Raw genomic sequence first — 16922 nt, 5'->3', positions numbered from 1 at the left:
GACCCCAGTGTTAAAGTAAGGTTGTTTCTGCCCTGATATGCACCAGGCCTTAGTGACAAGAGAAATGTCTTCAGCATATCAAGCATTATGTGTGGGTGGAGAGAAAGGGAAAAGAAAATCACTGAAACATGTGTTTAAATACAGATATCACAGAAAATAAAGCATGACAATTATAGTATTCCAATTCCCTTTAAAATATGAACTGAATGTTACTTGAAGCAATGAGAATTTTAGGCGTTTCAAATTTAAACCTTGGGAGGGTTCATATAGATATTATTCCAAAATTAACACATATCTCTAAAAGTATATAAAGTTAGTGGTGTAGGGATAGAATTGTTGGTGGGCCCAGTTTCTTTAGCTCCCAAATAATTAACTTTGAAATACATAGTAAATTCCCCCAGGACACTTCTGTATATATTGAGTCCATGGAAATTTAAGGACCTGGTGACCCACCAGGATACCAGGCCCCTTCCCTGTTTTTGTTCTGCAGGAAGCATTGTGTTAAGTGCTCTGCAAGTGTCTCTCAGAAGCAACAGTAGCTGTATCCTCTAGGACCAGAATAAAAGTTGACAGTTGCCCTGGCCAGTTTGCTCAGTGGTAGAGCATCAGCCTGGCATGCAGGAGTCCCGGGTTTGATTCTCGGCCAGGGCACACAGGAGAAGCGCCCATCTGCTTCTCCATCCCTCCCCCTCTCCTTCCTCTCTGTCTCTCTCTTCCCCTCCCACAGCCAAGGCTCCATTGGAGCAGGTTTGGCCCAGGCGCTGAGAATGGCTCCATGGCCTCTGCCTCAGGCGCTAGAGTGGCTCTGGTTGCAACAAAGCAACGCCCCAGATTGGCAGAGCATCGCCCCCTGGTGGGCATGCCGGGTGGATCCCAGTCGGGCGCATGTGGGAGTCTATCTGACTGCCTCCCCATTTCCAACTTCAGAAAAAAGACAAAAAAAAAAAAAAAAAGTTGACAGTCATCAGGCTAATTAGCAAATATTTATTATTTACTCTAGTTTATAAGATTGTTTCCAGTCCATTAGAAGAAATATACTGTAGTTTAAAGGTATTTTTAGAATAATCTATTGCATAAATATTTAATTTAAATAGCTAAATATTTAATTCAGATCAGTTGATATTCCCAACTTTTTCAATGGGCCTGTGTTAAGTAATAACTATTTTATCAGAATTATGAAAATATTTGAGAAATACAATATTTCTTTGCTCAAGGAGCTAAGATTATTTAAGGGAACAAAAATAGGCACAGGAAGAGTTATAGAATATTCTACTTGATAGTGAAATTGTGTTCTGAACAGATTAGAATTGAAGAAATCATGAGGGCTGGAAGTTTTATGGAGGGAGATTAGGAATTGAGATAGTTGAGTGGTCCACAGACATGGACATTATAAGCAGAGGACAATAATTGAGCAAAGTTTAAGGGATGTAGTAGGGGGAAGTCATAAAGTAATGGGCAGGGCTGTGGAGAGCTTTAAGCAAAGGTCCCTACTTCTGTCTACTGGGAAATTAGTTTAAAATTGGTCAGGCTTGTAGGTTTAGACCAGAGTCATTACATAATATCAAAGAGGTGTGTTAGGAAAATAAACATGGGAGCAACATAGAAGTGTGGGGAATTATTAAGTTTTGTTAGAGGTGGAAAGAAAATAATCAGGGGGATTTAATGTGGGAAAACTAGGAAACTCAGTTAACAGGGCTGAGAATCAGAGGAGTGGGTAGGAGGAATGAGTGATGCATATATTGAAACAAAACTTGAGGACTGCCTGATCGGTGGTGGCACAGTGGATAGAATGCCTACCGGGGACTGAGGTACCAGGTTCAAAACCCCGAGGTTGCTGGGGCTCATCCGGCTTGCGCATGGCATCACTGAACTGATCTTGTGGTCCTGAGCTTGAGCCCAAGGTGTTGAGCTTGAGTAAGGGGTTACTGGCTGAGTCTGAGCCGCCCAGTCAAGACACTTATGAGAAGCAATCAATGAACAGCTAAAAGTGCTGCACTATGAGTTGATGCTTCTCATCTCTCTTACTCTTCCTTTCTCTCTAAAAAAAAAACCAAACAAACAAAAAACTTGAGAACCATTTGAATAGGTACAGTGATAGAAAAGGAGGACTCCAAGATAGTAACCTCTGGATGCTGAATGAGGAAACAGAGGAAGCTGAAAACGGTAGCCTATTTGTAAGGGAAAGAAATTCTATTGATTTTTTATTTTACTTTATTTCATTTATTGAGAGGCAGGGAAGCAGAGACAGGCTCCCACATGCACTCTGATCCATCCAGCAACCCCCTACCTGGCAATGCTCTGCCCATCTGGGGCTGCTGCTCTGTTGCTCAGCAACTAAGCTATTTTAGCACCTGAGGTGAGGCCACAGAGCCCTTGTCAGTGCCTGGGTTCAGCTTGCTCGAACCGTTTGAGCCATGGCTGCAGGAGGGAGAGAGAGAAGGAGGGGAAGAGGTGGAGAAGCAAATGGTTGCTTCTCCTGTATGCCCTGACCAGGAATCGAGCCTGGTACTTCCACACACCGGGCCAGTGCTCTACCTCCATTGGTTTTTAAATTTGCCGAGTTCTAAAACATAACCTTTTGTACGTTGTAGTGTAGAAATTGAAAACATCAGACTGGAGTTCAAGAGAAGCTGGGAGCTAGGGATAGCTAGAACGGCAGTGCATTCCAACTGACAATAGTATCACCACACTGCAGAGCAGTAGACACAGAACTATACTTGGACACATTTTACTTGTTCGCATTTACTCTATTCTCTGTATTTAGGATTATTGCTGGGAAGACCATGGTTATTCTTTGGTAAATCGTCTTTATCCAGATGTGGGACAATTGATTGATGAAAAATTTCACATTGCTTACAATCTTACTTATAATACAATGGCAATGCACAAAGATGTTGATACCTCAACGCTCAGACGGGCTATTTGGAACTATATTCACTGCATGTTTGGAATAAGGTTAGTCTGTTTTCTTATGTTTATGTGTTTTCCATTAGACTAAATTATTCAGGTACTTGGAACACATACACAAACACACAGAACGATCCCCTCTCCCGTAGCTTATTTTTATGTTTATGCTTCAGAGAACCAATTTATTACAGCTTGGTTTGTTTCCTCTTTCCTAGCTGGCAGGAGGAGAATTAGGGACATTGACAAGATGCTTCCAGGGAAGGGGAGGGAGATGCAAGCAAGCTGGTCCTAGAAAACATAGAGAAGACGAGGTCAAGTTTGTCACTGAACATCCTTGGCTTTTCTCTTTGTATCATCTATTTCCTGACACACTTATAGTTCTACCTTCTTGGAACTTAGTATCCTTATAATACCCCTCTGGCTGTTCTCAGGCTCTTTCTGAAGCTGCTCCCTACTCCCATGAGACTTCATCAAAATGCACATTTCACATCCTGTTAGGTATTCAGCCACATTATTCTGTTATATAGGAAGTGCAGCCATTATATACATCTTCTAACATGCACACAAACTCCATGCCACAGTACTTTCTGCTTATTTTAGTTGTAAAGTCAGGCTTTCTCTTGCTGTTTATCAGTGACCAGACTATTAACTAGCCTTGTGAGTGGTTAGGACCAGCTTTGCAAGAACTTTCTCCCTTTTCCAATGAAAACAAAATAGGATATTTCAGGGGTGTTCTAGAAATCATCTCCCAGTAGTGGAGCAGACGCGGGCCCTGGACCACCTTGGCTGAAAGCAGAACAGCATCTCCTAAGGATAGTAGACACTGAGTCCATCCATAGAGCCTCCTTTTTTCTGAGACACCCCCACCCTTCTTTTTACTCATATCACCCCAGAAACTGGGAAACATGAGAAAAATCATTCTAATTCTATTTATACAGTGGATTACAAGGTATATATCATATGATAGTACCAGTAATAACTAATATTATCTGGTTAATTTCTTAATTTCATCAATATTCATAAACTGTTTCCTGAATTTATGCCTCAGTGTGATTGCTTGGTCATGACTGTAAATATATATTGTTGCTTAGGCACTGACAAATTTTTTTTGTCCACTTCCCTAACTTCTCTGTTTCTTATTCCTTTATATTCACTCATCACTCCCATTTAAATGTTGTAAAGTTATTTGTGAGGACAGCTGCCTACACAAAGAGGGGGAAAGAAGACGGCATTAACTATTAGTGTCTTTACTTTTGTAGAAAGAAAACATTATACATTGAAAATGTAATTCTTTGTCTTTTAACAGATATGATGATTATGACTATGGTGAAATTAACCAGCTATTGGATCGTAGCTTTAAAGTTTATATCAAAACCATTGTTTGCACTCCGGAAAAGGTTACCAAAAGAATGTATGATAGCTTCTGGAGGCAGTTCAAGCACTCCGAGAAGGTACGCACCCATTGTGGCTTGTTTACTCTAACTTTGCAGGGATTCTTATTCCCCTTCACCTAATCTAAAGCATCTCAAACCTTTCCATCACCCCTACCAACCCAGACAACATTACAGCTCAACTCTCTGACACCCCTTGGGAGGGAGCCTCATTAGGGTGCTAGAGTAAAAGACGCAAGACTGGAAGACAGGTGGCCTGGTCCATGTTCAGATTGTTGGCATGGCTGTCACCACTTAGGAGAAGGAGGGCTGTTTTATAAGAGCTCCTTTACATTGCTTTTAGATCAAAATATGTGGTCTGGTCTTTGATTTGTTGCAGTAGAAATTATTGAATGATGATTTGGCAAGGAAAATTGGTATTCTATAAAAGCACTGTCTAGATTTTTTGAAATATAACAGATCTCCAAAAAGAGATGTGGCCAAATATAAACTCAAAACTCACCTATCAAAAAGAACATCAGATAGCTTTTGTTTTGAGAAATTATTCTGTTCAATAAACCCTTAGAAAGACTTCTGCGTTACTCAGTGGCACAGAAAATATACTTGATTTTTGTTTATTAATTAGATGCACTGAAAAACTGATTGCGAGTGATTATAACCCTACCTTAAATTATGTTGTGTTTTATATGCAGGTTCATGTTAATCTGCTTCTTGTAGAAGCTAGGATGCAAGCAGAACTCCTTTACGCTCTGAGAGCCATTACCCGCTATATGACTTGATGCCTTTCCTCCATTAAAGATGATGGAATTATCAGTAGAAATAGTCTACAAGGGGAAGGTTCTAAATCCCAGGACCAATGGTAGATAAAAATTCAGAAATACATTGTGCCATGATTCCTTTAGTTTCTGCCAATTTACTGTGGGAATACCACTGTTGGCATGAGCAGTGAATGCTTGGCAGCTTCAAGTTTAGAGCTGTGAAGAAGGGTTGCCGTTCACAGTATTTTGCTTTTTGAAGTACAAGATGCTGTATACCTGTTTTAATACAGCAAACTCTCCAAATCCTGTTGCTTTTATGTTAAGTAAGATAACAAGAATTGGAGCGTGAAAAGAATGAGACTTGGATTAATGACATAAGCTTTTTTACGTAAAGAATTTTAGATCTTGGTGCTGCTATTCCTGCTGGTGGAATGAATAGAGTGGCTGTTCCAGTGAAGCTATTAGTAATAAAAGTGAACACTGCTACTACCTGAGCCTACGTACATAATTTGTGTGGTTGCAAATTAAAGTTGCATATGTGTTAATTTTGTTGCATCTAAAAAAAAGTATAGAATTATTACTCATAGCTCAGCAAAGACCGTTTTATGGTAACAGTTCAATTCTTTCAGTATAGTTTTTTAAATTGAGTTATTGGATGACATTGAATTATTGTGTCATTCTTAAAGATTTTCTTCAAAAAGCAATCTTAAATAAAAATGCATAAATTAAAAGAAAAGCTGGCTATCTCTTGATATGCTGTTTCCCAAGATTCACTGACACTGGAGGGCAGCTATCTTGCGCAGTATTTTTGTTTCCAGCATGGAAGTTGTGGGAAATGTTGCTGTCGACTACTGCACATACCCAGGTTCATTCTGCTCCTGCCTGCCTCATTGTCCCCACCTTAAAGGTTGTGCACTCCTTAAATAATAAAGCTGGAAAATATTTTTAGTCAGGTTATCCAATTTAATTTACAAAAATGCTAACTTTGAAATGCAAACAGATTAAAAAAATGTATTAAGTACTTTGTATTCTGGAAGTGTGAATTGCTTTTGAAGTCTGTCAGTATTATCGGTATTTTTCAATAAAGAATAACTTTTCTCCAATTTTATTTGCCGTCTCAATCTCTTAAAAAGTCATGATTTCACAAGCAGTAACAATTCTGGGTTTCTATTTACTGTCATTAGCCAGGTTGATGCACACTCAAATAATGCTGTTATCAGAGGACTGCTATTAAATGGCAAATTTGAACTTATTTTGAAGGATACAAAGAAAAGTGGCCCTTTAGGTAAGACTGCTTTTATTTTGAAAATGACTGGCATGGTCCCACAAGTTGTCCCTTTTAAGCAGAGATGTTTTAGAGCAGTATTTTTCAACTGCCAGTCCACAAAAGAGTTAACAACCCTGGTGTTGTATGAAGATGACAGATCCAGATGACAGATGGTCTTAGTTGAATTCGCTTATGCTCAAGCTGCTTGCAGCCGTAGCGATTCCTGAAATTATTCTATTTCACTGGTCAAAAAGTGTAAAAAAGTTGAAAAACCAGTTTTAGAGTTCAAATAGAATTATTAAAAATTACTAGAAACAAGGACTTATTAGAGAGTGACTACATAACAAAAAAAATGACAACTAGAAATAGCTCTAAATTCAATCAAAGCTGTTGTTATAACTGTTACTTATTAAAACATTTATTGAGCTCAGTCTGTTGTCTTACCAATTTATAATGTGTGGGTTGGGGGTAGCAATGGAAGGCACAATTTTGAACAGAGCTGGCTCCTGCCTTCAAGGATATATATATGAGTATATATATATATATATATATATATATATATATATACACACACACACACACACACACACACACCTTAGTAAGATGAAACTATCGCTAATTAAATAGCAATTGATTCTTCAGTATATTTTATATTTAAAGAAACGTGTAAGTCCACTTCTAGTTAGCTTACAGTAATGTATACATGGTCCTACCCATTGAATTTGCATCATGCCTTTGCCCTCTTCTGTCTGCTGCTGATCATCTCATCATATCAATACAGGCGAAACCAACAAGTAAGGTTGTGCTGGATATAGTGAAATTTTTACTTCATTCTGCTTTGTCTTGAAAATACAAAATTTCTAATAGAGATTGTGATCACAAAACAAGATCAATTGAGTGCATTATCTTAGTCCACTGAAATTTATAATCACTTAGAAATCACAAGTCAGACTGAAAATTTTAATGAGTAAAAAAGTGTGCTTAAACCTACATAATAAAGGTATGCATGTGATACAAGTTGATATTTCACTACCTCCCATTTAACAGGTGCTTCCTGTTACTCTGTCTTCTCAAAACTAAATGTAGTGGATTTCTCATGTTACTATAATCTTTGAAGCTAATAGTTTCCAAAATAATTAGGGAAGGTGAAATAGAATATTGTATGGGCTATCAAAATCCTCATTCCACAGGAATAAAAATAATTATTTTGAAAATGTTTTCTTAAATAATCATGAAAAAATTTCTCGTTGAGTTTTCCAGGATTTCATTTTTAAAATCTGAGGGCTTGGGGGTAAAATTTGGGGAACTTTTTTACTAAGTCAAACTTAGTATCTCTTACTAGAAGTATGAAATTAAATTCCAAACACTTCTGTATTTACCACAATTATTTAAATTTAACTTCATATCAACAGTGGTAATATTTTAAACTTAAAATTCATTTAAAAGGTAAAAAGATTTTCTAATGATTTAGCTATTTCAAATTAATTTTGGTACAGACCATTGGTAGATATGTAGATAAATAAAATGTGTTGGAGAAGCATTTTTTAAGCATTTTTTTTATCGTTAAGATACTCTGAAAGTTTAATTAGCATATTTGTGACTAGTAAACATCACAGGAAGGTAGATGGGGAGTTTTATCGCCAGTGAAGCTCCAGGTGTTCATTCCCCATGGAGAGTTAACAATATAAGGACCAAACTTTGGAAATGAGTTGGGAAGCTATAATACCCAGGTGAACACAGAGCCAGGAAGAGACTGCACCAAAAAGTTTGTGGCATTTTGCTCATCATAGCCCCTCCCACGATTCCACAGAGTATGATGCAATTGAAAGGAAACTCCCAATTTCTGGCTCTTCCTCTAGAATAAAGAAAAAAGTAGAACTTGTGTCTAACATTTTGCTTTGTGTGAGGGCTGCCTGAAGGACCAGATTCGCAAAGTGGGGCTAGTGGGAAGGTTGGCATGGTTTGGATGCTGCTTCAAGGCCACTGAAATCAGAAGGGAGCACAGAGGTAGGTGCATTAGAAGAACAGGGAGTCTACAGTATTTTAGGCAGAGGGTGGGAAAAAGTACAGACGGGAACACAGCAGAAATGGAACCAGAGCTCCTGAGAAGAAACTGGGTCAAGTCTCTCAGGGAAATTAAGACAGCTAAGAAAAGATGTATATCCTGGAATAAAAGCACACACACAAGCTCAGAGATGATCCGTCCCCAGAAAAAGTTTGGGAGGTCGCAGAGGTTCTAGCCCAGCTGATTGGCAAAGCTGTAAAGGTTTGAAGAGGTGCCTATTTTGCAAGTGCTCATATCTCAATAGAGTTCATGAGGCATATAGACAGGTGACCATGGCTCCAATCTAAGAAACAAAATCTCCATATAAAGAAATGCAGGAAAAAGCAGAATGTAAACTGTAATTTTAAAAAAAATACTTTTTAAAAAGGCAGATCTCTGACTTACATTTAGTTTTTTAAATAGAATTTGAAAGACAAAAGCATAAAAAAATAAAGAATCTGTGTTGACGGGTACAAAATTTATAATTTGTGACATCAGTAACAAAGTGGGACTAGGCAGAGCTATAAAGGAGTTTTTGTATGCAATTCAAGTTGATACGAGTTTAAAATAGATTGTCATGGCCTTAAGATTTTTTAATACAATCCACATGGTAACCAAAGGAAATATCTGTAGAGAGTTGGCACTGTTGTACCAGAACAGCGAGAAATAGATGTCCTGCCACACAATCAAGAAGCCAAATTAAGAAATTAAGGAGTCTTTATTAGCCGGCTGTGCAACCGCATGGAGACCTAAGTCATTCAAATCAATGCGGCAGCAAACACAGTTTGGGGCTAGTTTTTAAAGACAAAGTTACATACTGATTGAGGAAAGGGGAGGAGAGGAAGCATAGCAGTAAAACAAAGCATTGAAAAAGCTTTCTTACAATGTTTATCTATAGTAGGGGTAGTCAACCTTTTTATACCTCCCACCCACTTTGTATCTCTGTTAGTAGTAAAATATTCTAACTGCCCACCGGTTCCACAGTAATGGTGATTTATAAAGTAGGGAAGTAACTTTATAAAATTTATAAAGCAAGAGTTACAGTAAGTTAAAGCATATAATAATTACTTACCAAGTACTTTATGTCGATTTTCGCTAAGTTTGGCAGAATAAATCTTTATAAAACAACTTACTATAGTTAAAACTATATTTTTATTTGTACTTTAGTTGCTCCGCTACTGCCCACCATGAAAGCTGGAACTCCCACTAGTGGGCGGTAGGGGCCAGGTTGACTACCACTGGTCTATAGGGTTAATTCAGGGAGAAACATTCTGAGAACACCTGCAATCTTGCAAAGCTAGCCCTAGGCCACAGCCTGGGAGACCAGCCTTAAGGCCAGGAATAGGGAGTCTTTTTAGAAAAAGTAAGTTCTGCTAAAAGGCTCTTTGTTTTAGAGAAAGTAAGTTCTGCCAAAAATTATTCATGCTAAGAGCCTTTCTTTTCTGTAGTTCATTCTCTACTGGTTTAAATAAATTTTAATCAAATAATTGATTTATTTTTGCTATCTTCTTGTATAGATATATATTAACTTCTGATTACTTTGATAGAGTTTATCCTTTCTCGAACAAACCTTGTTATGAAATTAAACATGGTCCTAATATTAGACAAGATAAAATTAGAGTAAGAGGGCCGATTGCAGTAGATAACAGGGTAGTTAGCTATGGTGAATAATTAAATATTCTTTGGAACTAATTTTCTGAATGTTCAAATTCCTTTTCTCTTTTCTCTGTTTTCCCCAACTAAAGATAGGCTTTCTTTAATTACACTAGAATTACTAGCATAGAAACAACACGTTTCTCCTAATGCTGCACATAAGCTACTTTTCTTTTTTTCTTTTTTTTATTATTTTGTGTTTACATCGATTCAACTGTCCCACCGAATATATCTCCCCCCACCCCCTTATTCCCCTCGGCCCCCTCATGCCCCTTCCCCCCAATGCCTTCCCCCCTCCCCTCCAGGATTTCCTGTCCTGCTCTCTATAATGCTATGTTATGTATATATAATTTCACTAATATCTTTCCCTTCTCTGATCCCATCTTCTACCTTCCCTCTGTCCGCTTTCCCTCTGGTCCCTTTGATCCCGCCTCTGTCTCTATTCTGCTTCTCAGTTCACATTGTTCATTAGATTCCTCAAATGAGTGAGGTCATATGATATTTCTCTTTCTCTGCCTGGCTTATTTCACTTAGCATGTTAGTTTCCAGGTCCATCCATGTTGTCGCGAAAGGTAAAATTTCCTTCTTCCTCATGGCCGTGTAGTATTCCATTGTGTATATGGACCACAGCTTTTTACTCCACTCGTCCATTGACAGACACTTGGGCTGTTTCCAGATCTTGGCTATTGTAAACAATGCTGCAGTAAACATGGGGGTGCATTTCTTCTTTTGAATCAGTGATTTGGTATTCATAGGATATATTCTTAAAAGTGGGATAGCTGGGTCAAAGGGCAGTTCCATTTTTAATTTTTTGAGGAATCTCCATACTATTTTCCACAGTGGCCACACCAGTCTGCATTCCCACCAGCAGTGCAAACTCTGAGGCCTGTAAGTACAATGTAATTTCCAACTAGCTGTGAGATCTTGGATACAAATGCAAGCCCATCATTAGACCTAATATTGGGCAAGCCAAATCTGGGAATAATTTCATATAGTAATTTCTTAACAACTGTTACTGCAGTCTCATTTTTAGTAGCAAAAGCTTCTACCTATCCTGAAAAGGTGTCAATAAAAACTAATAGGTGCTTTACTTTAGTAAAATCTATCTTCTAATGTTCTTTTGGGAAAGCTCCTCTTTCCCTATTTCTTTTTACTACTTATCTGGCAGTTATAACTATCCTCCTTTAATTTTAGACATTCCTTTCTTGTTAGCAAAATCTTCAAGTTAGTTATAAAAAGGAGCCTCTGGCAACAAGCGTTCCAGTAAAGTTACTAAAATTTCTAAAGGCCCTACTGGTTTTACAACTACTTTTTTTTTTTTTTTTTTTTTTTTTTTTTTGCTTTATTGTGCCCTGGGCAATGAGTAAGGGCTGCAGTCTCTGGTAACCAAATGGCTTCTAGTAAGGCTAAAATTTCTTCATTTTTAATGTCCTTACCAGCAGATGTTAGAAATCCTCTCTCCTTATAGATTGCTGCATGAACATGGGCAGTAGCAAAAGCATACCTACTGTCAGTGTAAATGTTGACCCTTCTTCTGGCCCACCTCAACACCTGGGTGAGAGTAATAAGTTCTGCCCACTGAGCCAATGTCCCGTGGGCAAGGCTTAGGCCCCTATGGTCTCATCAGGAGTCACTACAGCTTCTCTCGTATGTCGAACCCCATCCAAGACAAAACTGCTACTATCTGTGAATAGCTGTTCTTCTACACCAGCTAGGGGTTTATCAGTGAGGTCTGGCTTTGCAGTTTGAACAGAGTCAAGTATCTCAGAGTAGTCATGTAAGGGGATGCTTGGATCCTCGTTAGGCTTGCTGGGTTGATAGCCTGCGTCTGGACAAACTTAATGTGAGGCTGATTTATGAGCAGAGTCTGATACTGTGTGATCCTAGTATTAGACATCTACCTTTCTGGAGTTCTTTTAAGCAAAGCTTTTACTGCATGTGGGGTTGTCAGGAACAATTCTTGCCCTATAGTCAATTTATCTGCCTCTCTTACTAGTATGGCAGTGGCTGCTATGGCTGTGAGTTTAAAAGCTTCTTGTTCCTTATCTGTCCAAATTAACTCTTGGCTTCCTGCTGTACAGGAGTATAAAGGCTTGGCTATCTCTGCAAACCTAGGAATCCACAACCTGCAATATCCAAATGCCCAGAGAAATTTTTGAACTTGTCTCTTGCTAGTGGGGGTTGGAATTCGAAGGATTGCCTCTATACGACTGGAAGAGAGAGTACGCTTCCCCGTCTCAATGTGGTAGCCTAGATAGGTCACCTTAGAGGTGCAGAGTTGTGCCTTTTTAGCTGACACCCGGTACCCCAGAGTCTGCAATGTTTGTAAAAGACTCAGTGGCAGCCTGGCAGCTCACCTCCATTTCCGCAGCTAGAAGCAAATCATCTACGTACTGCAGCAGTGTGCATTCTGGATGTGGAAAGTGAGCAGGTCCTGATGTAGTGCCTCATCAGAGAGGGTTGGTGAATTCTTGAAACCCTGTGGTAATCTGGTTCAGGTTAGTTGACCTGAAATGCCTGCCTCTGGGTCAGTCCACTTGAAGGCAAAGATGGGCTGACTTACAGGGGACAGGGGAATACTGAAGAAAGCATCTTTCAAATCTAAGACTAAAATTTCAAATCCGGTGACAACAGGCTCAAGAGAGTGTGTGGGGGTTAGACACAGTTGGGTGTATTGTGTCAACCTATTTATTTACCTCCTGTAAGTCTTGGACTGGATGACAGTTTCTGGTGCCTGGTTTCTGGACAGGCAGTCAAGGAGTATCCATTGGGATTGGCAAGGAACAAGAATACCAGCTTCTAACAGTCTCTTAATATGAGTCCTTCCTCCCCTGAGAGCAGTCCGAGGAGGGCAATGAGAACAGAATGAGAAGCTCTAGTGCCAGTGAGGAGGTCTACTGAGTAGACCCTACTTGTAACATTACCTTGGGCTCCTGGGGGCTAACAGGTATGGAGCCCTGGCCCTGTTAGTCCTCCTTTAGATTAAGGACTCTTGGGATCTGCTGTGACTTTATTTTTGGACAGTCTTTCCTCTAATGTCCTTTTTCTTTACAATAAGTACATTGATTTTTTTTTTCTTAACAGGCTTTCTTCCTTTTTGGTTCCCTTTCTATTTATTCTGATGTTCTAAAATAGCTACAACTACCTTAGTCATCTTCTTAATCTGTTTGTCCTCAAGGGTGTTTCTATTATTATAAACTTTCTGAGCTACTTCTAACAATTGGGAAATTACTATCCCCGGGAAGCCTTCTAATTTTTGTAGCTTCCTCCTAATATCTGGAGCTGACTGGGATATGAAAGCTAAGTTAACTGTCCTAGCATTTTCTGGTGCTTCATGGTCTAGAGGTGTATAGACCCTTTAAGCTTCTTGTAGTCTAAGAAAGCTGAGGGAGTTTCCTGAGGGCCCTGGATACCTTCTGATACCTTAGACAAATTCATGGGTTTCTTAGCAGCTCCCTTGATCCTAACAGAAACTGGTGAAAAGTGTTCAGAGCTTCCCATCCTGCTGTGGTGTTAGGGTCCTATTTAGGCTGGACAATGGGGAATACCTTTTCAAGGTGGTCCCGATTGTCCTCCTCAGAGCTATTTCTCCCTAGCATGAAAGCTTTTCTTGCCTCTGATTTGATTCTTCCTCTCTCCACAGTAGTGAGCAAGGTGACTAAAAGCTGCTGGTAAGGCCCTGGCCAGTTGGCTCAACGGTAGAGCGTCAGCCTGGTGTGCAGGGGACCCGGGTTCGATTCCCGGCCAGGGCACATAGGAGAAGCGCCTATTTGCTTCTCCACCCCCCCTCCTTCCTCTCTGTCTCTCTCTTCCCCTCCCGCAGCCAAGGCTCCATTGGAGCAAAGATGGCCCCGGGCGCTGGGGATGGCTCCTTGCCTCTGCCCCAGGCACTAGAATGGCTCTGGTCGCAGCAGAGTGATGACCCGGAGGGGCAGAGCGTCGCCCCTGGTGGGCGTGCCGGGTGGATCCCGGTCGGGTGCATGCAGGAGTCTGTCTGACTGTCTCTCCCCGTTTCCAGCTTCAGAGAAAATACAAAAAAAAAAAAAAAAAGCTGCTGGTAATCATCCCAAGTGGGGCAATGTGCATACAGCACAGATTCTAACAGTCCTGTTAGAACCTGATGCTTCTTCAAGAAGGGGGTATTCTGAGCCTTCCAATTATACAAGTCACTAGAGCAAAAAAGGAATGTAAACAAGATAAGTCTCTTCCCTTTCCCTTCCCTCTGTTAATGGGGCTTCTTTTAAGGGTAAGAGAGGCTCTGCTTCCTTTTTCTTTTCTTGCCTCCTAGTCAACCTAGGTACTGGCTCTGGGCTTTCTGAGGCTGGTGGAGCTGACAGAGGAGAAAGATATGGAGGGTGCAATTCTGAATCTTCCTGAATAGCTTGTAAAACAGGGACCTTCTTTTCTGATTTTGGGGCTGTTGCTAGCAAGACATGATGACCATCTCTGACAGTACAGCCTTTCAGCCAGGGAGGAGGATTCTCTATTAGGGCCCTCCACTAATCTATATATGGGAACTGGTCTGGGTGGCCTGGTGGCTTAGCTATTACACTCTATACAGCTCTGATATTTCCAGGATCTAATGAGCCCTGTTTTGGCCACTTCACCCCAAAGGATGGCTATTCTAGTTCACAAAGAGTTTGAAGTCTCCCCTTGCCTAGTTTTTTACACTATAATCATCAGAAAATCCAATTTTGAAATTCTTAAGTATACACTCAAGAGGAGTTTGACTCTTATTTTGCCCTTACCCCATTGTTACAAACAATATGAGTACAAATGAGCTTCCTAAGATTATAAAAGGGATCAAGAACTGAGGTTTGTGCCAGTTTTTTAAAATGTCCCCCGTTGGATACCTTGGGGAACCAAAGGACAAAGAACTTTCAGACAAAGGGAAGGGGGTGCCCGTGAGGAGCCACAAAATGGAAACTCAGGCTCAGGTACCTGAGCTTATTATTCACACATTTACTCAGGGGTTTTCAGCATAGAGACAGAATAACAAAACAAAAGCGAAGAACGAGCTCTTGGCAGGAGTAATCAAGAGGGACCCTTGAAAATAAATGTCCTCTATCAAGTGAAGAATTCAGGAAGGAGATCCTGAAGAGGGACCAGACCAGGAGATGTCCTATAGGACAGCCTGTAAAAATAAACAAAAGCGACAAAACCAGCAGATGGCAAACATGAGAGAACAAATCCAAATGTGTCCTGAGAAGTTTGAGGTGAGACCTAGTCCCAGCAACTGTCCTCTTAAGGGCACACAAATCCCTCTTCCAAATTACTCTCCACCAACATCTTGGCACTGGAGAGCCTATTGTGTGTGATTGTGTCCCATCCTCAATCACAATAGTACAAACAGCTAGTCACAAACAAACCACAAATTGAGCAAATTGCAAATCTGCTCTGCTTACCCCCAGAGGCTTTCTTGATGACTCCAAATGGGAGGGTGGGCATGCTGATTGTCCACATCTGTTGGCCAGACAGAAAAGACCAGTGGGACCCTGGAATGTCTCAGTTGACACCTCCCCTGCTGGGTTTTCTGTTCCTGGCAGTCAGACTGAGGAGGTCAGCCGGCCCACTTGTGTGGCAAAGACAAAAAGACAAATGTGTCCAGAGGACACAAAATCTCACTGGGGCCTCCAATTTGTTGTATTGGAACAGTGAGAAACAAACATCCTGCCATACAATCAAGAAGCCAAATTAAGAAATTAAGGAGGCTTTATTAGCCTCTGTGCAATTGCATGGAAACTTACGTCATTCAAATCAATGTGGCACAAACACAGTTTGGAACTAGCTTTTAAAGACAAAATTACATACTGATTGAGGAATGGGGAGGAGAGGAAGCATAGCAGTAAAACAAAGCAATGAAACAAGCTGTCTTACAATGTTTATCTATAGGGTTAATTCAGGGAGAAACATTCTGAGAATACCTGCAACCTTGCAAAGCTAGCCCAAGGCCACAGCCTGAGAGACCAGCCTCAAGGCCAGGAAAAGGGAGTCTTTTTAGAAAAAGTAAGTTCTGCTAAAAGTCTCTTTGTTTTAGAAAAAGTAAGTTCTGCCAAAAATTATTCATGCTAAGAGCCTTTCTTTTCTATTGATATATTTCAGACCCAAAAGGAAATGAGAAGAAAATCAAAGCAAATCACTACAAAAATAAATCAATGAAACACAAAGGAGGGGGGGAAGCTACAAAACATACATAAAACAACAAAATGGCAATAGTATTTCCCTATCAGTAATTACATTAAATATAAGTACATTGAATTCCACAATCAAAAGATATAGATAGGCTGAATGAATAAAAGTTTTTAAATAAGGAATCCAGTTTTATGCTGTCTACAGAAGACTAACTATATAGTTAGGTCTAAGGACACACATGGGCTGAAAGTAAAAGGACAGAAAAAGCTTTTTACATGCAAATGGTAACAACAGCACAGGTGGCTATGCTAATATGAGACAAAAGGGTCAATTGACCAGAAGATATGACAATTATAAATGCATATGTACAAAATACCAGAGCTAAATATATGAAGCAAACATTAACAGAATTAAAGAGCAAAATAGATAGCAATGCCATAATAGTAAAAGATTTAATATACTACTTTCAATAATGTATAAAACATGCAGAAGAAATAAGGAAACAGAGAACTTGAACAACTCTATAGACTAGCTGAACTAATCAGACATATAGACATTTCACCCAAAAGCAGAAGACACATTCTTCTTAAATGTACATGGAACATTCTCCAGAATTGACCACATTAGGCCATAAAACAAGTCTTAACAAATTTTAAACGATTGAAATCATACAAAGTATCTTTTTCAATCAGGATGCAAAACTAGCAATCTAAAGCAGAAAGAAAAACATTCACAAGTATGTGATAATTAAACATATTCTTAACCAATGA

At 39.7% G+C, this 16922-nt stretch overlaps 1 protein-coding gene across 2 annotated transcripts in view; it reads left to right on the top strand.

The window, feature by feature from the left end:
- SESN1 (sestrin 1) overlaps positions 1-6153 on the top strand; it is a 122773-nt gene extending 116620 nt beyond the window's left edge. For both annotated transcript variants that reach the window (XM_066247675.1, XM_066247676.1), the window contains exons 8-10: positions 2765-2955; positions 4214-4358; positions 4991-6153. In XM_066247675.1, the coding sequence (XP_066103772.1) occupies positions 2765-2955; positions 4214-4358; positions 4991-5077 (423 nt within the window). In that variant the 3' untranslated portion in view covers positions 5078-6153. The remainder of the gene's footprint in view (positions 1-2764; positions 2956-4213; positions 4359-4990) is intronic.
- The last annotated feature ends 10769 nt before the right edge of the window (positions 6154-16922 follow it).

The sequence above is a fragment of the Saccopteryx bilineata genome, chromosome 12 (genome assembly GCF_036850765.1).
Source record: "Saccopteryx bilineata isolate mSacBil1 chromosome 12, mSacBil1_pri_phased_curated, whole genome shotgun sequence".
NCBI lineage: Eukaryota > Metazoa > Chordata > Mammalia > Chiroptera > Emballonuridae > Saccopteryx > Saccopteryx bilineata.
The sequence above is the reverse complement of the archived record's forward strand: the minus strand, read 5'-3'. Positions and strand labels throughout refer to the sequence as shown.